The 27,086-nt window shown below is 36.7% G+C and overlaps 1 protein-coding gene across 5 annotated transcripts in view; it reads left to right on the forward strand.

Annotated features, from left to right (window-relative positions):
- LOC121086374 (transformation/transcription domain associated protein) overlaps nucleotides 1–27,086 on the forward strand; it is a 96,922-nt gene that overhangs the window by 48,960 nt on the left and 20,876 nt on the right. For 3 of the 5 annotated variants that reach the window (XM_040590043.1, XM_040590045.1, XM_040590044.1), the window contains 17 exons: nucleotides 1,757–1,903; nucleotides 2,990–3,192; nucleotides 3,865–3,986; nucleotides 4,791–5,004; nucleotides 6,013–6,192; nucleotides 6,543–6,689; nucleotides 7,387–7,506; nucleotides 7,810–8,097; nucleotides 9,470–9,607; nucleotides 10,003–10,115; nucleotides 10,618–10,753; nucleotides 16,579–16,770; nucleotides 19,174–19,402; nucleotides 19,631–19,896; nucleotides 20,638–20,738; nucleotides 23,389–23,590; nucleotides 24,720–24,884. In XM_040590043.1, the coding sequence (XP_040445977.1) occupies nucleotides 1,757–1,903; nucleotides 2,990–3,192; nucleotides 3,865–3,986; nucleotides 4,791–5,004; nucleotides 6,013–6,192; nucleotides 6,543–6,689; nucleotides 7,387–7,506; nucleotides 7,810–8,097; nucleotides 9,470–9,607; nucleotides 10,003–10,115; nucleotides 10,618–10,753; nucleotides 16,579–16,770; nucleotides 19,174–19,402; nucleotides 19,631–19,896; nucleotides 20,638–20,738; nucleotides 23,389–23,590; nucleotides 24,720–24,884 (2,963 nt within the window). The remainder of the gene's footprint in view (nucleotides 1–1,756; nucleotides 1,904–2,989; nucleotides 3,193–3,864; nucleotides 3,987–4,790; nucleotides 5,005–6,012; nucleotides 6,193–6,542; nucleotides 6,690–7,386; nucleotides 7,507–7,809; nucleotides 8,098–9,469; nucleotides 9,608–10,002; nucleotides 10,116–10,617; nucleotides 10,754–16,578; nucleotides 16,771–19,173; nucleotides 19,403–19,630; nucleotides 19,897–20,637; nucleotides 20,739–23,388; nucleotides 23,591–24,719; nucleotides 24,885–27,086) is intronic. The other 2 variants (XM_040590046.1, XM_040590047.1) reach the window with 1 other exon arrangement.

Consider the following 27,086-nt stretch of genomic DNA (forward strand, 5'->3'; position numbering starts at 1 on the left):
ATTTCAGGCTAACTTGAGAGACAAGCTTGGGATGTCTTTTCATCTGTGAAGAAAGGGATTGGGGGTTCATTGCATTCTGTCTTCTGTATGATTTGGGAGCAGTTACTGGAAGTGGGGAGCTGCAATTGTGCCAGATGGAAGCCTTCTGTATTTAAAGGGTATAGGAAAAAGGTGCAGCATTCAGATTAACCAAAATATAAAGTAAAAGTTACTGGAATACTGGGTAGTATTCTGAGATGCAGTAGAATATTTCAAGGAATCTGTGTAAACATTCTTACATTTTATTGCCTTACTCTTTTTCAGTTGTTTTTAAAGTCTTGTTTATCAGCTGATTTAAATAGGGTAGGAAGATTTGTGTATATATATAGATCTTGAGTTCTCAGTAAGTAAGAAATTACAAAAATGCTATTTTTTCTTGAGTGAGCAAATCTGAGTTTTTAGCATATGCCATTCTGAACAGCTGAAATTTTCCTTTTCTTGTTCTTCATACTTAGTTGCTAAAAAACTCAGCTACATAATACAATGGCAAAGATGTATTGCAATAATACAGTTTGGCCTGGAACTGGTTGTGTTGGTAATACAGACCTGAAATTGCACAATTTTGGAAAACTTGCTGATTTTAATGGCAAATGTCCTTCACTATTCTGCTCTGTGATTTGTGTAGATAGTTGTAATTTTGCTTTGGGAATTGCCTATTTGTCAGATGTCAGGATGTGCTATACAACAAACTAACCAAGAAAGATGTTCCTTACATTTTGTCCAGAGCTCGCTTAAAAGCAGCACTACAGTCTGTCAGGTGGTGCACATCTTGGTAATTTTGTGTTTGAGGCTGAACTTTGTGTGATGAATTTTGTACACATCTGAGCACAAAAAGAGATCAAAACTTCTGAAGTAGCCATTCAACGAACAAAGCACACTCCTTTAAATATTGTTGTAGGCTTTTGTTCAATTGTGAAGTTGTAGTAAGGAAGGGGATAGCTGTAGGTGTTTTTAGAGGGTGTAGTTTGGCAGGATGGGTGCACTTTTAAAAAACGGTTAAGTATTTTAAAGCAGATATTGCTAAAACTGATTGGTTTGCACAAACATGGATAAGCTTATGTTGGGATAGGCATCGTTAACAACTGTAATTTGAAAGGACGGGGATCTTGTAGGCATAGTGCATTCGTAAACTGTGCTGAAACCAGCTCTTACTGCAGATTGAAAAAGTTAGCTACTGAAACTAATAAGATTAGAAACCCAGGATTGTGTAATGTTTTTATTTACTTGATTTTTAATTACTAAACCAAGGCCTATTCATGTAAAAGTTTTGTTACTTTTTGCTGCTAAAAAAATGTGCAACATTAAGAGTAGTTTAGTTTTGCCTGGTTAAATCTCTCTCTCTCTTCCCCCCGCCCCCCCTCCCAGATGTTGGAAAAGTATCTACTCTCAACGCCTCTATTTCTGTCCTCCCTTTCTTCCCCTTGACCTCCATCACATGCTTTATACAGACTTCAAAATATATTGATTAATGCAAAAATAACTTTTTAGTCTTAGACTAAAGATTAAAGTTGAAACAAGTTTTTCTTCAAATCTGTCTTCATTTATAGTGTTTGTAGCTTGGGTAGTCCCATGCTTCCTTCATGGCAGGACAAGACACAGCTTGAATGTTTTTCTGTACTCGTCCATGAAATGAGAATATCCACATTGGAAATCTCTACTTTTCTCAGGTCATGCTCAGTAAAAGTTTTACTTCATTAAGTGTTGTTTTTAATTATAGGTACTTTGATGATTCTGAAGTCTGCATGCAGTAACAATCCCAGCTACATTGACAGATTGATCTCAGTTTTTATGCGATCTCTGCAGAAGATGGTCAGGGAACATTTAAACCCACAGGCTACAGCAGGAACAGCAGAAGCAAATACAGGTATTGCACTATATAGTTTAGGGGTGTCAGTTATTTGACGTGTTGTAAAATATTAAGATCCCTTCATCCTAAAGGGATCCAAATGATTTTGTAGATTTGTGTGCATTATTACATATTGAAAAATAATTTGGCATTAGTGAGAAATACTACTAATGTATCGAACGATAAAAATGCACTTTGAGTTCTTGTTAGGTGCTTACTATATCAATTTCAGTATTAACCCAAACACTTCGGTGAATGATTAGTGAATATTTGCTGAGCTACAGCATTTAAGAATTTCAGTATTTCTATAAAGAGTTTATAGTGTTGAGGGGAGAGGGGCTGAATTTTTTTGCTTATTCTGTGCTTTTGCTTTTTTTTACTCCTTCCTATTGATAACATTGGAACAGCTTTGTGAAATGAACTTGTTGGAGCTGATGCTTTGTTTTTATCTTAAAATAGCTTCTTCACTCTGTACAATTCTGTCATCAAATGGATTAGGTCGTGAGTCATTGAAAAAAGTCAGATGTTCTTGTAGAAGAAAATCCAGTGCTAGTAACAAGCACTGTAATTTATTAATGAATAAGCTACTGTAGAAAATACTTGGAAAGAATTGCTGCTGTTAGATTCCCAGCCCATATTTTAAATAGGTAAATGAGAAAATTGCAATTTTTATTAATACTGGGAAACAGGTGGAAAGTTACTAAACTTGACAGATAAGCAAATCAGGAAACTAACAGGACAGAATAGGTTTGCTCCATCATGGAGTACTTCTTTCACAAGTTTAACTTTAGTTTTTCCAGTACTGGGGTTCTGTAACGCCTTTTACCAAAGATTTACTGAAATGAAACCACACAGGCTTGCCTTTAGAATTTTGAATGGATTTGGGTGTGGTTTTTTTTTTTTGAAGGAGTCTGTCTCAGTTGTTTAGGAACGGAAAGTAGTTGTTCTGAAAACATTATTTTTGGGGATGTATTTCCAGGTAATAGATATGGTTGTTGCTATTTTTAAAATTACAGTAGCTTACCTTGAAAAAAGTTTTACTAGGTGTTTTATATGCATATACACATTTGTAATCCTTTGTTGTTGTTGTTTTTTGATCTGTAGCCGGTACAAGTGAACTGGTGATGCTAAGCCTGGACCTTGTGAAAACTCGGCTGGCTGTGATGAGCATGGAAATGAGGAAAAATTTCATACAAGCTATTCTGACATCTCTCATTGAAAAATCTACTGATGCCAAAATTCTTCGTGCAGTGGTAAAAATAGTGGAAGAGTGGGTGAAAAACAATTCCCCAATGGCAGCTAATCAGGTAAATTGAGAAGATAATGCTCTCAAATATTGAATAACTATAAGACATTGTTACAATTCATCAGTTTTTGACAGGGTTATAAGTATCTGTTGTGTATATTTAGATGCACTTGATGAGGGTTGGAATATTTTGCATCTCCTGTAAAAGTAACTGGATTTAAAGATACTTGGCATTTTATAGGCTTATATTAGGTGTTTGATCTCAAGTGCTGTTTTGCTGAGTACTTGTTTTAAAGTAGAAGTTTTAAAATATGTTTTACATTAACATGGATAAAGAGATTCTTCAGGAGGAGGAGGAGTAATGCAGGTTTAAATTGTGTTGTTCCTGTAACGTTTTGTGGCTTTTCAATTTGCTGTATTTTCTGTTGGAGTTGGTTACGTGACAACCTAGTGCTGTATGAAAGGACCTACACTTTTTACAAATATACGTTAGATTTTTGTAATAATTGAACTTAAACCTGCTTTTAGTTATGATTTTAAAATTCTCTAGCATATATTAGAAGGATAAATGCTTGAGTTATTTAAGAACTATGACCTTCTACCAAGCTATTCTTCAGTACTTCAGAAGTGAAAGAGGGATATAAAGGATGGCTGAGGTGTACTTTGAATGTGCCAGTTCTCTGCACATTTTAAGATGAATTGACAAAATTAATCATGTCTTCTTTTAACACAGACACCTACTCTCCGGGAGAAGTCCATTTTACTAGTGAAAATGATGACTTACATTGAAAAGCGTTTTCCAGAAGACCTTGAATTAAATGCCCAGTTCTTAGACCTTGTTAACTATGTCTATAGGTAATTATAGCAATTAATCATTTATTGCAGTGTACTGGTTCATAGTTTTTACCATATATGACCTTTATGACATATCATCAGTCTTTTTAGGTCTGAATTAAGTGATGTCTTCCCCTCCCAGAGGGGGGGGGGAAAAAAAAAAGCAAAATCAGTTCATTTCGGTGAGACCACAGTATGCATTACGGAAGACAGTTTGAAAATAGAAATTCATTAGAAAGGATTTTCTTTTTGGATCCACTAAAATATATTTACTGCCCCAACCTCTTCCTTTCTCAAGATACTGGGGCATCCTTGTAGCCGATTGTATTCTAAATGCTGTGGTAACAGCTGAAATCTGTCTTTTCACATTCATAGGGTATAAATAATTCTTCTTTTCTTGGAAATTTGTTTTAAGTTATACTTTCAAAAGAGTTACTTTGCTAGCTGTTAGGTTTTGTAACATGATGAAATAACTCAAATAATTACCTTATCAACAAGTGCCAGGCATTTAATTTTGTGCTGACGATTCACAGTATTTTGAGTTACTTTTTGCTGCTGTTCTGTTTGCTGGTTAACTGTGGAAAGCCCTGGTGTGGACATGGTAGTCAGAATATCATTTGTCATTTCAAACAGAATAAAGATATGGCTGAAAGTGCTTCACAATTATGATAAGATTTTATCCTGAAAGAGTTTTTATGATATATCTGTGTCATATCTTGTGGGCTTCTACAGAATATCACCTCTTTGGATTTTTTGATGTTATATACAAACCCTAGAAGTCTTCTCTCACTAATGTCTCTGTCATTTAATCTTTGTTCATTTTAGGGATGAGAATCTTTCTGGTAGCGAACTTACTGCTAAACTTGAGCCAGCATTTCTTTCGGGTTTGCGTTGTGCCCAGCCACTCATACGAGCCAAATTTTTTGAGGTCTTTGACAACTCTATGAAACGTCGTGTTTATGAGCGCCTACTTTATGTGACCTGTTCTCAAAACTGGGAAGCAATGGGAAATCACTTTTGGATAAAACAGTGTATCGAGGTGAGGAAATTATTTGTATCAGAAATACAACTATAATTAAAGAATTATGTTTTATTCCCCATTTTGCTCGGCTGGGTGTAAAAGCATTGTGCCGTGTGTGTCTTGAAGTATGTATTATCTGTATCAAAGCTAAAAGTACCTAGTCTGCTGCCTCAGATACTTCCTGTGCTGCTTAAAAATAAATGCAGTGTCTAAATTGTGAAATGCTGATATTTGGAAGGTGGCTTTAATATTAACCTTTAAAATATATTTTTCTCTGCCAAAAGCTTAATGACCAGGTTTATACTGCTTAAGAAAATCTATCTCTTACAAATTATAGTAATTATAAAAAAAATACACAAGAATTGTTACAGTGGATGACTTCAAGAAAACTGTTAAGGCTAGAGCATCTGCTCTGGCGGTATGACAGTGGTTAGGTGGGATTGCATTGAAATGAAATTGCAGTTTTGGCTGGCTTATTTAAAACAAGATGGGATCACCCCCACCCCACATTTCTTAACAATCTGCATATTAAAACATGACTTCAGAGTGACTGTGAGGATAACTTTGTACTCTTAAAAGTATTAGAACTCCTTCTGGAGAGATAAACCCCAGCATTGTTGGTTTTGGATTTCCCTACGCCCCGCAACATTCACTCTGGGAGGACTTTCGTTGTAACGGCGAGAGTTTGTATACATTAGCGGACTGGGGACACTAAATAGACATGTTAAAAAGTACCAAATACAGAATTTAGGCATAGAAGATTCCTATTTCTTCAGCATTTTCAGGAGAGATTTGAAAACCAATCTTGAAAGTATAGTCATGAACTTGAAAATGGTGACAAAATGCAATCAGATTAAGATGAAAAAATATTAGTGTATTTATTGAATGATGGTGATAAATAGGCCTTAGATGTATTATTGCAAATTTTATCTTACTGATAAATATTAAACAATAGTGATGTTTTCCTTGGAATACTGCAGTTAACTGTGTATTTAGAAACTCCCCTTGCTTTTTCTCCTTGCTTAGCTCCTGTTGGCAGTGTGTGAGAGGAATACAACGATTGGGACAAGCTGTCAGGGTGCTATGCTGCCCTCTATTACCAACGTTATCAACCTTGCTGACAGTCACGATAGAGCGGCATTCGCTATGGTAACCCATGTCAAACAAGAGCCTCGTGAAAGGGAAAACAGCGAATCCAAAGAGGAGGTAACTTACAGAAAGTACAGTAGAAAAATCTTTGCTGGTGTATAGCTTTTCCTAGTTTCTCATATAGTAAGTTTGGAGAATATGTGTCCAAGGTGAGGTGCACAGATTGTTCAGTGTATCCTTGTTTAATACATTGTATTTTAACCAAGCATGGGTTTCTCAGAACTTGCATCCATTCATTTAGCCTTTTCTTTCCTGTAGCACTCTAGTAATATCTGAACCTGAAGAACTAACAGAAATAGTGAGACCTGAAATAAGTTGAGTGGAAGGCTATCTTGTATTTGTATGGAAAAAAAGCAAAAGTGTGTAGAAAATTATCTGCAATCTTTGATTTGTTTACTTCTGTATAGGATGTTGAAATAGACATTGAATTGGCTCCAGGAGATCAGACCAGTACACCTAAAACTAAGGAACTTTCTGAGAAGGACATCGGCAACCAGCTGCACATGTTGACCAACCGGCATGACAAATTTCTTGACTCTCTTCGAGAAGTGAAGGTTGGTATGGGTGGTTGGTTTCTTGACAAAGCACTTCAATACTGAAATCTTCAAACTGATCTGACATCCCTTCCCCCCCCCCCCCTTTTTTTTTTAATCTCACACTTTTTTTAGCTGATTTTTTTAATGTAGATATCTCTTATAATCTGACGTAATTTCTTATTTGCATAGGGTAAAAATTTCTTAAGCCTTCACTTAATTGCTAGTTGTTACTGTATCCCTTTCCTACCAAACTTCAATTTCATCCTACTCCACCTGTAAATGTATTTTAACTGTTCAGTTAAGAAAATAGTGATGGCAGAGACAGGGCAGAGATCAAAAATGTGTATCAGCATCTTGCATTGAAATCATTTCTGAGAAAATAATTTTAGCTGAAAGCTATGTGAAATAATTCTCACAATAGTAACAGCTCTGTCCAATGAAATTGATCATACCTATTACTGAAGTAATAAACTTCTTTCCTATTTTTAAAATTTTAAATGGTTACAGCAATGCATCAGAGTCTTGATCAACATGAAAACAGGATTAAGCTCTTGTTACAGTAGTCTGTATTGCTAGAGGAAACAACTTTTTGACATGTTGGTTGGAAAAGGCATTTGCATTACTGCTTAAACAGCTGTCTAACTCTGAACTGTTTTTCCATAGTACTGAATTGTATTTTTGCCATTTATATGCATCTCTTTCTTTTTGTTTCTAGACTGGAGCATTGCTGAGTGCCTTTGTTCAGTTATGTCATATTTCTACACCATTAGCAGAGAAGACTTGGATACAGCTTTTTTCACGACTTTGGAAAATCTTGTCTGACAGGCAGCAACATGTGAGAATCTCTCTCTTCTCACTTAAAAATTCCCCTTTGTAACTGACTGTTGTCCCAGGAAAATGTATTTGTGTCATAAATGACTTGTTCACTTGCTTTGAGGAGTTTGCCGTTCTTTGTGACTAGTGAATGCTGTATACCTCTATTAATACATCTTTTTTTAAAAAATAGAGCCCTTCAGTGTACGAAGAGAAATACTGTTATCAAATGATTGTTCCATGTATTAACAAGATTTTAAATCTAAATTAGAGAATTGAAGAATCTGATTGAACAGATAACTATTACTATGTTTTTTTCTTCTAGGCTCTAGCAGGTGAAATAAGTCCTTTCTTGTGCAGTGGTAGCCATCAAGTACAGAGAGATTGCCAGCCGAGTGCCCTGAATTGCTTTGTGGAAGCCATGTCACAGTGTGTTCCTCCCATTCCCATCAGACCTTGTGTCCTGAAATACTTGGGTAAAACTCATAACCTCTGGTTTCGTTCTACGCTGATGCTGGAACATCAAGCCTTTGAAAAAGGACTGAGTCTACAAATTAAGCCTAAACAGACAACAGAATTTTACGAGCAGGAAAGCATAACTCCTCCTCAACAGGTAGTGTTAGAATAATTGAAATACCTTGTGAAATGAGAAGAGAAAAAACCAGTGATAGTGTAGTGCGGTGGTACCGTAGAGTCATATTTTTCCATTTAGGTTGGAAAAGACCTTTTAAGGTCACTGAGTCCAGCCATAAACCTAATGCTGCCAAGTCCACTACTAAACCATGTCCCAAAGTGCCATATCTACCTGTCTGTTAAATATCTCCAGGGATGATGGCTTCACCACTTCCCTGGGCAGCCTGTTCCAGTTCTTGACAGCCCTTTCAGTGAAGACATTTTTCCTAATACCCAGTCAGTCTCCCCTGGCGCAGCCCGAGGCCGTTTGCTCTTGCCCTGTCGCTTGTTCCCTGGGCGCAGAGACCGACCCCCCCTGCCCACAGCCCCTGTCAGGCAGCTGGAGGGAGCGATCAGGTCCCCCCCGAGCCCCCTGCTCTCCAGGCTGACCCCCCCCAGCTCCCCCAGCCGCTCCCCACAGGGCTTGTGCCCCAGCCCCTTCCCCAGCCCCTGCCCGGCTCTGGACACGCTCCAGCCCCTCCACGTCCCCCTGGCAGTGAGGGGCCACAGCTGCCCATAGTATATGAGGTGCCCCCTGATCAGTGCCAAGTACAGGGGGACAAGCACTTCTAAATCTTTGTATTTAGAAGCTTATTAGTGTTGATTTTCTCTTAATTCAGTCAAGAAATTCCTGTCCTTGTGTGTTTGTGCATACAGACACTTGCAACATTGACTACTTTGTGTCTTGCCTACTTCTCATGCTTTTCTTTCATCTGTCACTGATATTTTCATATTTTTTTCTCTCTTGATCCCTCTTTTCCTTTTGTTTTTGACACTAACTCATTTTCTGCAGCACTGTAGAACTACATGAAACCATTTCTGCCCCTAATTTTAAATCTTGAGTAGAACTCTGTGTTGTCTGTCTCCCTTAGTTTCCATAATCAAGTCGGTTGTTATATGGCCTTAAAGAATTATTAAAGGTAAACAAAATTGAGTTATGTGTAAATAGATGCTGTTGTGTTTAGTGGTCTGTCAGGTATTTATGATCTACTTAAGCATGTTTCTGATCAGCTGAGGAAGCTGAATATTAGATTCTTTTTACATTAAAAACTTAGTTGTTGGTTGTTTTTGGTTTCTATGGTTTGATCTATTGGGGAAGACAAGCAAGAATCAATGTACAAGCCACAGGTGTTTTTTTTTGTCATGTAATGCAGCGTTGTCCTCAGTACTTGGTTGCTGCTAATTGCTTGCCTTCTGGAGTTTTTTCCATGTCTTTCTCAATTTGCCTCAGTGTAGAATGTGTGGTTTTGCTATCTACTATGCTTTATAAGGACAGCTTGGCTGTGGAGAAGTAAGTGTGCTTAACATTCTAGGAAATACTGGATTCCCTTGCTGAGCTCTACTCTTTGTTACAAGAAGAGGATATGTGGGCTGGACTGTGGCAGAAGCGCTGTAAATTCCCAGAGACAGCAACAGCTATTGCCTATGAACAACATGGCTTTTTTGAACAGGTACGCTCTTGACATTAGAAACAATTTGAGTAGTTCTACTGTCAGAATAAATATTATGGTCAGAAAAAAAATTCTGAATATTAATAAACAACTTCAGTATTCTAAAATAGAAAGCACTGTAGCTTCTCTGCTGGCTAAAGTAGTAGTTTAAAGGCCATGTAATAACTAGATAAGCTGAGATTTTTGAACACATCTGTCGTTTTTTCCATAACATTTGTAAAGCTGCAAAATAGTGACTATATTCAGGAATGAATTAGCACACTACACTTTTTTTTTTAAACTTAGACTTTATAAAAGTTTTCTTATAACTTTTTTTTTTTTTTGTAGAGGAAAAGTGTGTTGAGTTAATGTGTATATAGCAGGTGGAAGAATAAAATGGTTTAAATTTTATTTAGGCACAAGAAACTTACGAAAAAGCAATGGAAAAGGCTAAAAAAGAGCACGAACGGAACAATGCTTCTCCTTCGATCTTTCCTGAATATCAGCTCTGGGAAGACCATTGGATTCGGTAAGACTTTAAAGTTGGTGTAGAACAACTATTTTTACCCTGCAGTTGAAGTTAAATACCCTGCTGTTTAAAAAATTAGTTACAAGAATAAACCTAGCTGAGGACTTAGCTCAGATACAGGGGAAACTTAAGGGAATAAAAAAAGCTGGTTTTTACTCCCTTAACAGAACCTCAGAAGTGATATGCCTGAAGTGTTGTAAAAGTGTAATTTGATATTGGTGGAAACAGACTGGAGCTAAAATTTGTTTTTCTTATTTAAAATGGTTGTTCTGGGAGACACAAAATGCAGCTCTTCCCTGTTCACAGATTTCTGTATTATAACTGGTAATAAAAAAAAATAATAAAAATCTTCCCATCTGGAGAAGACTTTTACAGTGCTTGCAGAGCTGTTCATAGACAAACAACTATGCAGATAATATTCTGATATACAACATTTATAGTCACTTTTGTTCAGTTTTTATTTTTTTGTTAACCAAATTGACAATGCTTTTGATTTTCGTAGTTGCTCTAAAGAATTGAACCAGTGGGAACCTTTGACAGAATATGGCCAGTCCAAAGGTCATATAAATCCTTACCTAGTACTGGAATGTGCATGGAGGGTCTCAAACTGGACTGCTATGAAGGAGGCTTTGGTGCAGGTGAGCAAGGGCTTTTTATGCTAATGTTTAGTTTCTTTCTTCATTTTACTGATTACATTGCTAACAAGTCAGTATTTCAGTTCATTTCACAGACACAGTGAACTGCTCTTTGGAAGTTATCTTTGATGTCCCAGCGCACAGCTGGGTGTTTTGGCAACTGAACCATGTAATTTCAACAGACAAACTTGATTCTCTTTTTCTATCCGTTTATAAAGCTGTACTATGTAAAAAAATTTAGCCAGGGCAGGTGAAGGACAATGTGCATTGTAATGAGTAGCTAAAAAGTGACAAATGCTTGTCACAGAAGTGTGTGCCAGCAGGGATATGTGGAGAAACTTAAAATGGGACCCTTGCAAGTATAATGTGTAATTTAAAATAGTGCATTATTGGGGAGGGACATTTTTTTTTGTATTTTACACCTTTACAGGAACAAATGTTCCTTTTGTGAAAGGGAATAAAGTATGAAAACACATCTATTATCATACCCCTGTCTGTGGGCAACATAACTGTGCTTCCAGGTGTAAAAGGGCAAAAGGCCATCATTACCTGTGGGGTGGGTGGGTGTTTTAGCACCTGAAAGGCAAAGCCAAAGCGTTCTGAACTGCTCCTGCCCAAACCTAAAACTGCTAAACACAATTTATTCTGTTCATCTCCACTGCACATGAAGGGGGATTAAGACCTGTATGAAAACGTGAGGGTCGGGGACTGATTAGCTGAATTACGTTACATACCTTGGTATATTTGAGGAATATTTGTAAGGCTGTGTTTCAGCATCCTTGTTAAAAAGATCCCTGAAAAAGTAACATATTAAATCTCAGTTTCAGTATTAATTGGTTGGCGAGGCTGGTGTACGCTGCAGATTATAGCAGTAGTTACTGTTCCAATGAAGAAAGAGACAAATTTGTGGTTGTTTGTGTGGCGGGAAATGTATTGGGATTACTTGGCGCATGCTGGCTTTCACGTTTCTTGGATTTTAGAGCCCTGCTTAGCAGAGGTGTAATAGGTTTGTTTTTCTTTCCGTAGCAATGTTTGTCTGTACTGTCTGTCCAGGGATTGCTTCCTGTATCTGTCATCTTTTGCTTTCTTTTTAAGTACTCAAATACTTTATTACTGCAAATTTACTGCTAGATTCCTAACTTGATTCTCACTTTGAGTCTACTTTAGTTCCATTTAAAATGAGGTTCATTTGATTTTGCAATGTATCCATTACATATAATTTTAAAATATCTTGGGAACACTAGAGGTTGGAGCCAGTATGGTCAAGACTGGAAACTGGAGATCTAAGAAGAAATGAGGGACAGGAAGACCAGGTAATGAACCTCAGGCAATGAGCCTGGGATTAGGAAGCAATGAGAAGAGTATGAGGTGAGGGTGAAGAAGGCTTGAGGAGTGGCAGGGATAACTGTGTAAATAGACTGAAGCAAAAAGTTGAAGGAAGTGATTTCCTTCGAGAAAATGTAAAAGGACTTGGTAAAACCAGCGGAGGGGAGGGAGGCATTGAATTAGATGTTGCAGGGTGCGTCAGTGGGACTGGCTGTGCAGGAGACAGGGTTTGAGTTGATGGACAGGGAGGCAGATAGGGACCTGATTTGAACAAGTCACTGAATTTTTCAAATCACTGATTACAGAAAGGGATGGGTTACTTCTGGGGGAAAAGTACTTCGATTCTACAACTGGGTTTATAAAGTAAATAGAATCATAATGCATAAGCGCAAGGGCACACCTAGTTTTTAGACGATTGACTTTCAAATGTGTTCCCAAAACAATTTTTTTGTGTGTATAACCTTTATACTAGAAAGCATACAAGTAAAAATGGTGAGACCAATTATAAGCAAGAGTAGGCTTTTGTGAAGTGACACTGTTTAAATCTACAGTCTTTACCAAAAAAAAAAAAAAAGGCTGAAAAGTATTTTTATCTTAAATTGTGACAGTTTGCGATAAGTTTTTGTGCTAGATAGAAGTAAATATAACTATTGTAAAGACTACTATATATATACGTTTATGACAGAATGCTGAGGCTTCCAGATGGCACAGCTAGTAGGAGTTGTTCCCTCTAAGTTCCTTATTTGATGCTCTGTGGAATCAGAAAACTTGAGTTTGGAATTTTCTGATGTTCCAAGGTTTCCTCAGAAGCACCGATGATTATACTTTAATAGTTTAACACAAAGTTTACAGAACCATAAAATGGCTTGAGTTGGAAAGGACTTCTGGAGGTCATCTGGTCCAGTGCTCTGTCCAGAGGAGGGCCCCAGTACATCAGGTTGTCTTGCCTAGCAAGAGTTTTAGGATCTCTTAAGAACTGAGATGCCACAGCCTTTCTGGACGTATTCTTCATCTGAAGTAGCATCAGTGTGCCTTATATGTTGTTTTAGAAAACAGCGCAGTACTTGGCTTCTTTTGTTAGAAACTAAGGAACTTGCATATGGCAAGTGAGGTAGTCACCATCTTTGTTTGGTCATGGAGAATATGTATTGTTTGTTCTTTCCTGCTGTTGACCTTCCTGATTCATTATGGAGTTCATTATTGTGTCCTGCTTGTAATTCATTTTTCTGAACAGCATGGACTTGTAAAACATTTAACTTTCCCTTTGTCCTTTCCTGGGTTTCACTCATGAGACTGTGTATTCTGTGTTGTGTGCTTGACGAATGAATACTCTAAAGTTTTGGCTGTTACAGAACAGCTTGAAGGTGCGGGGCACGCTACATAGAGAAAATAACACTTTGAAAGATTTGAATCTGGAAGATCTATTTTCTTTTGGAATATAATTTATTTTTGTGTGTGTGTGGATAAAGTTAAAATGGCTAAGGGAAACATGCTGTAAATGAATCCTCATTTTCTGAGAAGATGCAACAGAGAGAGAATACATAGGCAGGTACTTCTATCTGAGCAAATTTTGATGAAATCTTACACATGCAAAAAGCTGATCATATTTAGGTAACTTGCTCCTTGTCTTCTCTTAGGCATCTTCTCCCCAACTGTTTTAAGAACCATCCCATGTGAATAAGCTGGTATTGTTCTTGAGGTTATTATAAAATGTTAGGCCATCTCATGCTTCTTGGGGCAAATGACAGATTTGTGCATTGGAGTCACCCGTAGATTTGTCTGGGGCTTCCCCCCCCCCCCCCCCCCCCAAACTTCATATGCAGTATCACTGTTCTGTAGTGTGGTTTTTTCTTTTTTTTTTAAATTTAAGGGAATATACCCTCTTTTCATGGTGCGTAGAGTTGTTCACCTGTGATTACTTAATGTAGAAACAAACCAGATGTAGAACTGCAGTTCGGAAGTGAGGATACCACATTCAATCACAAGCAAAGGGGAACTCGCTGATCTTCATTGCACTGTTGCTACATAGTGTGACATTACTGGAATGACTCTGGTAAAGATGCCAGAGTTTGGAATAAGAGGGTGAATTGCATATTAAAAATACAACCTTACTGACAAAGCTCTCAAGCAGAGTCATGGGCAGTGTTTTTTTGTATTGCAAAGAGCCAGAAGAATCAGTTCCTCACTTAATTAGTGTTTATTGTTTCATCAGTACTGTCTTTTGAACCAATACCTACCAATTAATAACATTACATGTCAAATTGACAGCTGACTGTTGAGTTTCATAGTATTTGCAAGAGATGAAGCATAATTATGAAAAAGGCTGAGCATCCTTTAATTCCAATATCTTTCAGGATTAAGTTCTTGTATACAAAATATCCTAACAGCATGCTTCTTGTGACAATTTAGTCTCACATGATAAATATGCAGAGTTGTGTGTGTCTCTTACTTTCTCCAAAATCAGACTGAATATTACATTTTTAAAATGTAGTATGTTTACTCTTCTGTAACGTTTTCTTTTATCAGAAGGGAAAATAGGTAGATACAATCAGTATGTTTTACTTTAAAGGCTGAACCATGTAAACAGTAGAAGTTGTTTGATTAATTAAAGGTAGTGTTGTCTTTTGATGGAACCTAGATTAAGGGTGTCCAACCATTGCAACGTTTGAATTGGATGTAGTACTAATGGTTCAAATTAAATAGGTGTCTCTAAAGATGGATTTTATTATTTATCAGCCCATGTGAAGCCAAATCTGTAAGCAGCAAGCTGCATATGCTACAAAAAATATAGGTTATATTTACATTTTAATTAACTTCCTTTGTCCTTAAACAATTAGTATTTTTGTCCTATTTAAGTGTGCAACTTCTGTGGCTAATTATAGAAATAGTATTATTTGAGAAACCTTTAAAGCCTAAAATAAGAACTGTGTTGTACAGTACATTATAAACCGTGAGTTTGAACAGAATGAAATACTGAACAGAAATTGTGTCTGACAGGTTCTGGTTTTGGAGATCTGCAAGTTGAGTAGAAGTGACAACCCCGAGTAACTGCTGATATGCTTCAGCTGCAGTTATATTAAATGAGATATTTTCAGTGATGAGACATTTACTAAATGACTAAGGAGAAGATGCTGCTGAAATCATAAATGGAGCTTTTGTGGCTCTACTCAGATTCTTGTAACAGTTTCAGGACATGTTTGCATAAATATTAGGATGTGGAAGAATAATTGAGTCTATGCTGCTATAGTTGCTATTCTGGTTTTATTGATATCCTTTAATGTGGCTGTTTTTTATCAAGTTCCATGGTTGATTCACAAGAGAGGTCAGAAGGATGGCAAACATGTATCTGTTTTCTTAAATCTTTGTGAAACATTTTTAATAATCTATCTATTAAAGTCGAGCTATTAAAACAGCAAGTGGCCTTTGATAGGACCCAAGACTCATTTCCGTTTGCTCACATTGCCATTGTGTTTAATGATCCAGTAGATAATGTAATAAAGAAAGAGATTATTTTCACTGTGTAAGTGTAAGATTGCTACCTGGCAGTTTCTCTTTGCTGGCTCAGGCATAAAAATCAGTTGAGGATAACAGAAATAACAGTTGTAATGGTTAAGATAGAGTATATCAACACGAAGATAATGCAGAGGGATTTCTGTGTTGCATATCAAACCATAAAGGGTTTGATGTAAAGCAGAAGAAAAAGAAGGGAAAATGTTCTAGATTTAAGACCTGCAGTGTCAGCTAGGGAGCATTGGCTAAGTGCAAGTTTACTGTAAAATACTCACAGAATTTAGTTGTTAGACCATTAAAGTACTTTACTGTTCTTAGTTGCCACGTTTCTGTTGTTCCAGGATTTTAAGAAAAATTTTAAATTACTTCAGCACTACAACCTGACTTTGTACCTGCACTTAGAAATGACTTAAAAAATTATTAACTGTTCATTTTCATGAACTTAGTAATGTCCTAGAGCAGGCAGGTAGGAAGTATAATACTGGCATAATGTACTGGCATAATGTGCTGACATATGGGGGCGCGGGATCATGTGAAGTGAGAAGTTGACATTACTTGTTCTGGAGCGCCTGAAGCATTTCGGAGGTAGTGTGCGTTATCTGCTGAGAAGCATCTTTTTTTCTTTATACAGGGTGAATTGGTTTGCAGTGAGCTTCATGCTCCTGTTGCAAGACTGCTTTCAGCTTGCTCAGCTGTCTGAACACTACAGTTGTCAGTGTAAAAATACCCTAACAGCAGGTTGTATGCAGGCATTTCTACTCTTGTGCTGAATTTGCAATTTATGTGCTAGCCTGCCCTTGCCAATAACTTTGAGAGCTCAGACTCCTCTGATGACAAGATTTGTAGTAGTTTAGTCTGGTATTTTTAGAAAATGAGTGAACTTTAATAAAAAATAAAATGGAGTGTTTGCTTTTATATTATAAAATAATTTTTAAAAGTCTGCGTTGGAGTATGAATGATCTTTACTAGACTCTTTTCCATTTCATTACCAGGTGGAGTTGAGCTGTCCAAAGGAGATGGCATGGAAAGTGAATATGTACAGAGGATACTTAGCAATCTGCCACCCCGAAGAGCAACAGCTTAACTTCATCGAGCGGCTGGTGGAGATGGCGAGTAGTTTAGCTATTCGAGAATGGCGAAGGCTTCCTCACGTAGTCTCACATGTTCATACTCCCCTCCTGCAGGTAAGAATGAGAAGGTTTTTATTGCCAGTTGTTTTTCAGTGGCAGGCTTCAGAACTTTTAGTAACTGTAAAATATTTAACTGTGTAGGGCTGGTAAGTTTTTCATAATGATATTTTTTTGTTAAAAGTTGCAGAACGTGCATTTCAATTTGGATTCCTTTTAAAGTTTTTTAGTTGAGACTGTTCTGTTTGTAGCATGCAGCGGTAGCTATCGAAAAATTGATCAGATGGCTCATCTTTTTTTGTGGGCTAATACATAATGCACTGCAGTACTTGGAGATCTTGAACATTCATTGGGTTTTGAAGTGAGATCCATTTTGGGTGGGTATATTATTGCATTCTGTTATTTGCAAAACTTTAGCTCTTGTTACTGTTGAGGGAACCTTTCATGTCTAGAGGGGAAATTCTGGAAAATCTCAGTGCAACACAATCTGGAATTTCCTAACAGGGATGCATGCACTTCTTGATGGGCTATTGCTTAGAGAACGATGAATGAGCCTTACCTGTAGAAATGCAGAGGACCTTGCGTTCTGAGTCTGTTTGAGCTGATAGAATACCACTAGAACACTTCTTGATGAAATTTAATTCTTTACTGCTAAGTCTTCACTGATACTTCAAGTTTTTCCTCCCCTAAGAATGGCAGTATCTGCAGCTTGAAAGGATTAGTCTTGCTAAATAAAGTATTTAAGTGCTTCCAGATATCAATTAAAACAAGCTTTTAGAATAATCTAATATGTATATATCCCCCATGAAGAAATGATAAATTAGTCAATGACTGACAGAAGTACAAATGTATGCAGTTACATGCATTTGCACTGCAGTAATTACTTTTTTTTAATATCAGATAGTATGTGATTAAATACCTGTGAGAAAATTAAATTTACGTGATGAATGAGTGTAGGATGAAGGTTAAGCTATTGTGAGAGCTGATACTGAGATGATGGTAGGAAAATACTACTTTGCTTAATTTATTTTGTTTCAAGAGATTTCACTCTAAATTTGGACTGCTGCTGCTTTTTTTCCCTCTCCTTCCAAATAATTATCTTATTTGCTTGATTAACAATGAATACAACTGTTATCTGCCAAGTGGTAGCTTAGAGAATACTACATTGGTTTTACTGTACTACAGGTAGTTAAATTCCATTAAAGTTTGTGGGCTTTCCTTCAGGTTGTTGAAGTTTTAACAAAATGTCTCCTGCCTTTAAGTAGGTTTGAGACTACTGCCATCTTCTGTTTGTTCCCCTCATTAATTTGAGGATAGTAGATACCAGTGAGAAACCATTATAAACTTATTTCTGAAAGCTAAGGTGTATGTGGAATAGCTTAAAGTAACACCTTCAGAATCATGTAGATGGTATTTCTGTACATGCAAGCTTCTATCAAGAAGTCCGATCATGACCAGTTCTGCTGAAAGTTTTGAAGTCAGTATTTTTACTTGATCCTTGTATTTAGCATGCATGTTTCCTTGCACTTTTCTGTGATTAGGGTTGATGTAGTAAGGTCAAACCTGTATGCTAGAATTTAATTCTAACCTGTGGTTTTATTTAAGTGTGTGTGGGGAAGAGGATGGGGATGAAGGGAAAGGGTACATTCCAGTAAATTCTTTCCTCTGCTGTGTTGTGTTTGTTTTGTTTTGTGGGTTTGGTGTTTTGGTTTGGTTTTGTGTGTGTTGGTTTTTTTTTTTGTTTTTTTTTAAGAAAAAACTGCCTCTTCAAAGGAAGACACTACCATTTGAGGGGCAATTTGTGAAAGTATTTGCAGTTCAAAATAAAAGGATGGATGAGGGAATTTTTGTCTTAATATAATGAATGAAAGACACATCATAGTTACCCAAAATGAAACTTAACAAGCAAACTTAACAAAACTTAACAAAAATAGTATCATAGGAAGAAAATATTAAGTATAGATCAGTAATGTCTTTTTACAACCCAGTAATGTTAGGGCACTTAGGTTTTATTAGGCATGCATGAAATAAACTGCTTGGTACTTTTACTCCATCCCTGGAGAAGGGGGAAGCCTGAAGGTAGGCAGGGACCTTCTGGAAGCATGTAAGAAAGTACTTCATGGCACCTTTATTTTTTTTTTTTTTAATAATTTGCCTATTTATTAGGACTAGTGACCCATTCATATAAATACTGTGCTGGTGATTCAGTGGATGAATTCAACACTTCAGGTCAATGACTGAAGTGTTGAATTAATCTCCTGGCCTTTTTGCTATTTTGTTAATGATTGGTTAAAGGTCATTTATGCAGCTAATAGACAGCTCCCTAAAAGAGCATAAACGGTTTCATCTTTATTTGATCATTTAAAGGTGGCATCATTCATAGAGATTTTTTCTAACGATGAAATTGGCCAGCTTGTTTTACTATCCTTTATGGTGTTTATATTGTTTAATGTTTTCTAGGCAGCGCAGCAAATAATTGAACTTCAAGAAGCAGCCCAAATAAATGCAGGATTGCAGCCAACTAATCTGGGGAGGAACAACAGCTTACATGATATGAAGACTGTTGTAAAGACTTGGAGGAACAGGTTACCTATTGTGTCAGATGATTTATCCCACTGGAGCAGCATTTTCATGTGGAGACAACATCATTACCAGGGTAAAACTGCCTGGTCCAGCATGCATTCATCATGTAATTTTCCAGACAACACATTGTTTGAAATAAGTTCTTTTAATGTTTTTTTGTTGTTGTTTAAACATACAGGAATGGTTTTGATTTTGACAAATGTTTGTTTTTATTAAATTTCCTTTGAAGTGTTTCATTATCTTAAGTCATCATTTCATATGTATTGCTGTGTAAGATATTGTTGTGTATATAATTTTAATTTATCATGACAAATGTTGCATGTTTTATTTCTAGCCATTGTAACTGCATATGAAAATAGTTCTCAGCATGATCCTAGTTCCAATAATGCTATGTTGGGAGTTCATGCTTCTGCATCGGCAATTATTCAGTATGGAAAGATAGCTCGAAAACAAGGGTTGGTCAACGTAGCTCTGGACATCCTGAGTCGCATTCATACAATTCCAACTGTGCCCATTGTGGACTGCTTTCAGAAGATTCGCCAGCAAGTTAAATGTTACCTTCAACTGGCTGGAGTCATGGGCAAGAATGAATGCATGCAGGTATGGTAACTTTATCTCTGAAGTGGGTGGAACCTGGAGAATTACAAGGGCTATCAGATACATTGATTTAAATAAACTGCCTGTATACAAAGCAGGCTCTAGTTTTCTTGGCCATGTTATACCGTACATAGTGTTGTTTTAAGTGATGCTGTTAGTTAAAAGCAGTCATTGTCCTCTTTGAATGGAGTACTGTGAATACATTAAATGTTAGCTGAATAAAAAATAAAGTGGAAATACATTTTTTTGAATCTTACAAGATAGGTGAATAGAAGGGACTTTGAATATTAGATTATTTACAATAGGAAGAAACACTATTGTAAGACTAACTGAAGCTCTGAGTCAGTTTTAAGTGTCTGACTCGTGAGTGAGGGATGCTGGCAAACTGAAGTGAAATTGTATGTGTTAAAAGGAAAGGAAAAAATGTGATTGTAGGCAAAACCCACTGACATAAGATTATAAGGTCAGCAAACTGGGACCTTATAATAATGTAACATAACATAAAAAAACAAGACGGAAAAGGTAGCCGATCACCTGATGAACGTTGTCTGTAGTATCTGATAGTTTTGCGTAGGCTGGTGGAAACTTAAAATTGTTCAGTCCAGATTTTTTTAAATGCAAATTAAATACTATAAATCTGTGTTATTTAAATTTCAAGAGAGTATTTTGGCTATTGTTTTATGGTGCTTTCATCTTAAACCTTTCCATTTTAGAAGGCTTTTCTCACTAAAGCTTTTCTAATAGGGTCTTGAAGTTATTGAATCAACCAATCTGAAGTACTTCACCAAGGAGATGACTGCTGAATTTTATGCATTGAAGGGAATGTTCTTGGCACAGATTAACAAGTAAGTATGTTGGCTGGAAGAGGCAATGGCACACCTCTGAGAAAAATGCAACTGAAGTATTTCAGCACAGTATTTGAGCAGGAAATTCCGTATGTTTATACAATTTATCATAGCTGTGCAAGAAAGTGAAAGTATACATGAGAGTTCCTTTGTAGTTTGAAGATGTAATGGTTGGTCGTATTTCTAAGTATTGTAGGAAAGAACTAGTTAAAACAAACATTGCACCAGTTCTTTTTTGGAAAGTTTTGTATTTCACCACCACACCACCCCTACTAGTTCTGTGAATACTTAGACAAACTGATGTCTAACTGACATCTTAGTGTAGTTGTCAAAAGGAGATTGCTTTATTTATGCTCTTAATGTAAATACCACATGTAAAACCAAGGAAGAAAAAGTTTAATCTGTAACCAATTAACCTACCTCTTTGTTTCTCTCATTTCTGTTTGATTGTCATTGTATATGTCCCTTTAATAGCTGCAAGTGGTCAAGGCATAGGAACATGTGTGGTGGCACAGTTCAGAGTGCTTAGGTGAATCTGGAGTGTGATGCAGTATGGAATGGCAATGCTAGTTTCAGATAATGGAATTGAAAACACTGATGTCGTGTGCATTGGAGACATCTTGCATTGTGGCAGTTAAACACCTAGGTGAAAGCCTTGCTTTCACTCAACTACTTTTGTAATATTTTTGATTTATGCAGACAGGCATCTTGCTGTTTTGAGGAAGATCTCTCTTTAGTTCAATAAACAAGTATCTCAGCAGTCAAATTTTATTTGGTGATGCCAAAAAACCCCTTTGGATTTCAACAGCATTTAGTATGCATGGTACTTAATGGCAGTATTGCTACGTGTTACATATGGGTGGAATAATTCCTTTACCACTATGTTGTGGATGCTTACAGAATAAAATCCATCAGGTTTTAAGCTGTACACTGCAACCTCACATAGCAATTTAAGTCAGGAAGTGATGAATATCTTCTTATGTGGATACAAGAGAGAATTTTAAATAGGCTGAATGCAATTACTTTGATGGAAAGTGCAGTGGGTTTTTTTTTATGGCCATAAGCGACCTTTGTTTCAGTGAAGGTGTAAAGAGAAGGAAGCGTACCTCCCCCCGTCGTCTTTTAATTTTTTAAAATGTATGCAGATAAAGTAATAGGCAGCTAAACTGTCTCTATTTGTTCTTTTGGGACAGAATGGATAAAGGATTCTGTTTAAAACATGGTTCTGATGTACTTAACAGTTTCTTAATCTTACCAAAAATGTACAGGCATTTTTTAGCACTGCAGCTGAGGTCGGGAATTCAGGTCAGCTACAGTTAAGAACAGTGGCAGCACTGAACCTGCGAATGTGTGCCTACTATCACCTGTGTGTTGGCTATATACTGGAAGTTAAAGGTCACCTCTGCTCTGGCATCTCCCTGTGCTGCCCATTTGCTGAGCAAGGTGATAGAAACCATTTTTAAAAAGTCATCTTGGGTGTCAGGAATGATGGATTGTAGAGGAGAAAAGAAAACAGACTGAAAAGTCCCCTTTTTATAAAGGGGAAGTAATGGTAACAAGTCATCTTATCAGGCTGCTGCTGTGGTAGTTTGCTGCAAAACCTGAACCTCTGAAAGCCTCTGAAAGCAAGTAATGTTAATGTAACATAAAAACTAATATATGCTTTGACAGACAAAATTACTTTCTTTTTTACAGTTTTGCCTTAATAGTTATTTTAATTTATCACTATAATCACTGTAATTCGCCAAGGTAGTATTTTTATAGAAAAAATACATTACAGTTAATTAAAAAAAAATAGTCAAACAAGCATTATGTTACTTTTGTATGGCTTATTTCAATACTGCTTCTGTAAGGGAGAAGAGAAGCGGTTTCTATTAATACAGAACCTTGGAATGCTTTAAAAGTGTCTTCATTTCAGTAATGTGAGTTTTCTCATAGTTTATTTTTATGCCTGAAAAGTTACATAGGGTCAAGGGCTGCATATATATTGGATGAATAATGCCAAATCTTGGACTAGAAAACCTTGAGGAAACCTAGAGAAGACTTCAGAAGTATCAAAGAAATAACCTTTTGGTTATGAAGAACTGTGTGATTAACACATATTCCTTTGCTTTTCCTGTTAAAATAAGCTTTTAAAGCTGTGGGGATGAGGAACTGAATTTTTGCAGATAATGTTGATTGTAAATTCTCTCATGACTTTGGTGGGAGAACAGTTAAATAAAATATAGTCCTCCAAAAGAGCTGATACAACGTTTTCCCAATGTTGTTTTTTCTTACTCCCTTTTTTGCCCAGCAGAGGAACAGTTTTTAATGCATTTGCTTTGTCTTTCCTTGTGTTGTCATTCACTTTTTTTTTTTCTCTCGGTATCATTGCTTTGGGTGCTATTGCAGTGCCCTGGAAATTTATTATTTTTTTTTTTTCAGGAGATATCTGGAGATCTAAGATACTTGCGTAGTTGTTTCTGTTATGAAGCATGTACTTTCATAGGTGCTGAACTTTAAGGAAAGCTAAGACAAAACAGTCATAAGGGACCTTACTAGAGAACTTGATGTGAAAATGTAATTGAGTACCCTACCAGAAATCTGTCTTACATAGTGTAGTAACTTTTTTGTTAATGTAAAATTCATACTCTTATTTGTCACAATGCAGGTCTGAAGAAGCAAACAAAGCTTTTTCTGCAGCTGTGCAAATGCATGATGTGCTAGTGAAAGCATGGGCAATGTGGGGCGATTACCTGGAAAATATTTTTGTGAAAGAACGTCAGCTTCACCTGGGTGTGTCTGCTATTACTTGCTACCTTCATGCATGTCGTCATCAGAATGAGAGCAAATCAAGAAAATACTTAGCAAAGGTAAGACCTAGATTTTTTTAGAAAGAATTGGAGCTCCGCCCCTTCGGAAGAGGCTGGGATAATGGTCAGTGTCCACATCTGTGCAGTTAGAGAAATAGCACGTACTGATGGAAAGCTATAATTTAGGTAGAAAATCTGCATATGGTTGCTGTTGGGTCACTGCACGTAACTCATCTTGGGTTTTTCTACTTCATTGGGATATCTGGGGTTTTCTTTAGGTATGGAACCTTTCTGTGGTAGAAAGAGGACAAAACACATCCAGCGTTTCTACTATATAATGGGGTGAAATATCTGCAGAAAGGCATCCTTTGGTCCTTTAAAGTAACATGATTTGATGTGTGTTTATCATTACTATGGATAACTCGTAACTTTTACTTAAGTATTGCATTTTATTTCAAATATGCCTTTTCTGTAAATTTTTACTGTAATTCAACAAAATTTCATCCAAAAAAGCTCTTTGTAGTTAGTGTTGTGGTTACTATGGACATATTCAATCTCTCCCATGAAAAAAAAAGCTAAAAAATGGCAGCAGACTGTGGAAGACAATCTGTTTCGAACATGAAACAAACACATTTTTTTTAGATTAATGGTGGCCTCAGTAGCACTCTGAAGTTTTATTATTCTCCCTGTCTGGTTGCATAACTGTTAGTGATTTTTAGTCAGTGCTTAATATATTTGCATTTAAATTGAGCTGTAGGAAAGGTATCATTAGGGGTGGACAGTTAAAATAATTAAAAACAACCGAAGAAATACTCAGGTTCTGGTGTCAGAGTTAATTTATTTGAACAGCATATTTTACATTCTATAAACACGCCTCATTTTCCACCCCCTTCCCTACCAAATACCCAAAGAATTTGTGGAATGCAGTCACGTTCATTTACTTTTTTTGTCTTGTTTCATAGCAAGTAGTACACTTATATTTATTTTCTATATCCTTTAAATATAATTTCTAAGAGAAAAAATGACATTGACCAGGCATAATGAATGTAAGTTCTTGTGCTTTAACAACTTTAATGCTTGCAAGGACTCCACTAAAATGCTAATAAAATACCTGTGTTTTTTGTGCATCATAATGATTGATGTGTCTTGAATTTAAGCGCTGAGATGTCGTCTTGAAATTCTCTTTTAGGTTCTTTGGCTACTGAGTTTTGATGATGATAAGAACACCTTAGCAGATGCAGTAGATAAGTACTGTATCGGTGTCCCACCCATTCAGTGGTTGGCCTGGATTCCACAGCTGTTGACGTGCCTGGTTGGCTCAGAGGGCAAACTCCTTCTGAACCTCATTAGTCAGGTATGGAAGATAATCGCTAATTCTTTATTGTCTGCAATCTTTGTTTTCAAGATGAGAGACAAAGATTTTTCAAAGCAAATTATGAAAATGCCAAGCTTTAAAAATGCAATTGTTTGAAAAAAAAACCCACCACCAAACAACAAAGGCAGTTTCTCTCTAGAATATTTTAAATTTCAAAGTGAGTGTTACAACTTCACTGGGTTTAACCTCATTAAGTATGCCATATGCACATAAGGCGTTATAGCTTTCCCTCTGGAATTGTATTTATTAGACTTTTGTGAACATTATGGAACACATTTAGAAATACAGAGTTAAATGCTTGTAATGCAGGAGTAGGGATAAAGAATTGTTAACTTCAGTGACTAAAGGGCAAACTATTTCATTAATTCTTTGGGTTTTATTAGACAATATTAAAAAACAAGGCTCTGTCACCATCAAAAATGTTTACTGGGGCTTTGTAAGTTTTCACTTGAAGTTTAGCATGACAAACAGACAAATAAGGATAAGGTTTAAGGAGTTAGATGAAGAAACTGAACTTACTTTCGGATATGTACCTCTGAACTGACAGACAGACATTTTGATTAGTCTTGCTTTGGAATTTTAAGAATTTACTTTCTTTGCTGTCTGTTTTTAAGCAGAATCGAAGAATAGAATTTATACGTGTATGTCAGTTTAAAGTTGGTTTAAGCATGTCTGTAGACTGAGGGAGAATAAGTGACATCTTCTTGTTAATGTGTTTTTAGATGCTGTTTTGGTATTGCTTAGTGTGAACGGGGTTCCAGCCTGGTTTCAGAGATGTTAACTGTTCATGGGCTAACTTCAGCTGTGTTTTAGCGTGTGCACAACCTGGGAGCATTTTGATGTTTGCTCATTTGGGTTAATGCAAAACAATAGTGAAGTCCTGTTAACGTACAGGTGAACACACAACGACGCTGCAGTAGCCTGAACCACAGGTCACTCCTGCCTGCAGTGCTCCACTGGTCCCTGAAAACTGGCAAAGGACAACTGCTGTGCTGAGTTCCTCACAGTGCTCCTTTCCTTCCCCCCACTCTTGATTTTTGGGATGTGGACTTCATGATTCGTGTGGGTCCATTCCAACTCAAGATATTCTGTGATCCTGTGATATCCAGCTGCTTTTATACTATCTATCTCTTATCCTTGCTCTTTCAGAGCTCTGAGAATATGTATTTTTATAGAGAGGAATCTGTCCATCTGTGTTTGCATATGCATTGATACTTGTGTACACAAATCTAGATAAGTATGTGTGTGCATATGTATATGTATGTTTCCTTCCCTCTCTCCCTAACATGAAAATGAAACTTTGAAGAGGCAATGTACCCAAACAGCTTAAGAAAGCAACGTAGCTAAGTCAAAATTTTTGATGTGTATGGCTTGATATTGTCTTGCAACACCATGTGCTTGGCTGTCTACTGAGAGCAGACAGAAAAATATTATTTCAGTGACTTGTAGACACTTTATTTGTTGAGATCTGTATAAAATTTTAGGAGTGCCTACTCAGAAGTCCTGCTGTAGGACTTTATGAGCTTAGGCTCATAAATATCACAGATATTTCTGTTACACTTCAGGTTCGTTGAAAGAATATAAAATAAAAAAGTACCAAATTTTCAGTGTTACTAATTTAAAACTCTTTAAGTTTGCAGAAGTACTAGAACCTAAACCTTACAATTATCTTCCAGTGATTTACTCTTGAATTACACATGAAGCGTGTGTGTGTCAGATCAGTAATCTGCCACGAATATCGTATTACTGAACAGTTAAATGCCACTGCAAAATTTCTACCGCTTACCAAGCCCATTTGGATGGAGAAAGAATCCCTGGTTTAGTAAAATTGTGGCTGTAGAAGCCTCTAATCATGTCTTCAGGTGTGCTCTGTTGTGGGTAGTACTTAGACACATTGTTTCTTTCCTTTAATAGATACGGAGATTTACAGATTTTAAAGGGGATGCTGAATGTTAGTATCTCTTCAGCATTTTTTTTTTTTAATGGAAGCCATAAAATCTTTTTTTAATCCTTGGGTGAAATTAGTATCCCCTTAGACTAAGTGCCACAATTGGGTGGAGTGAAGTTTCTCTCTAATGGGCCTTCGTATCAAGTATCATGGGGCTTGCAGGGAATTGTGGCCTAACTTAAAAACTAACCACTGTCATGATGTCTGTTTTTCTTCCATTACGTGCCTGAGTA

The sequence above is a fragment of the Falco naumanni genome, chromosome 4 (assembly GCF_017639655.2).
Source record: "Falco naumanni isolate bFalNau1 chromosome 4, bFalNau1.pat, whole genome shotgun sequence".
Lineage (NCBI taxonomy): Eukaryota > Metazoa > Chordata > Aves > Falconiformes > Falconidae > Falco > Falco naumanni.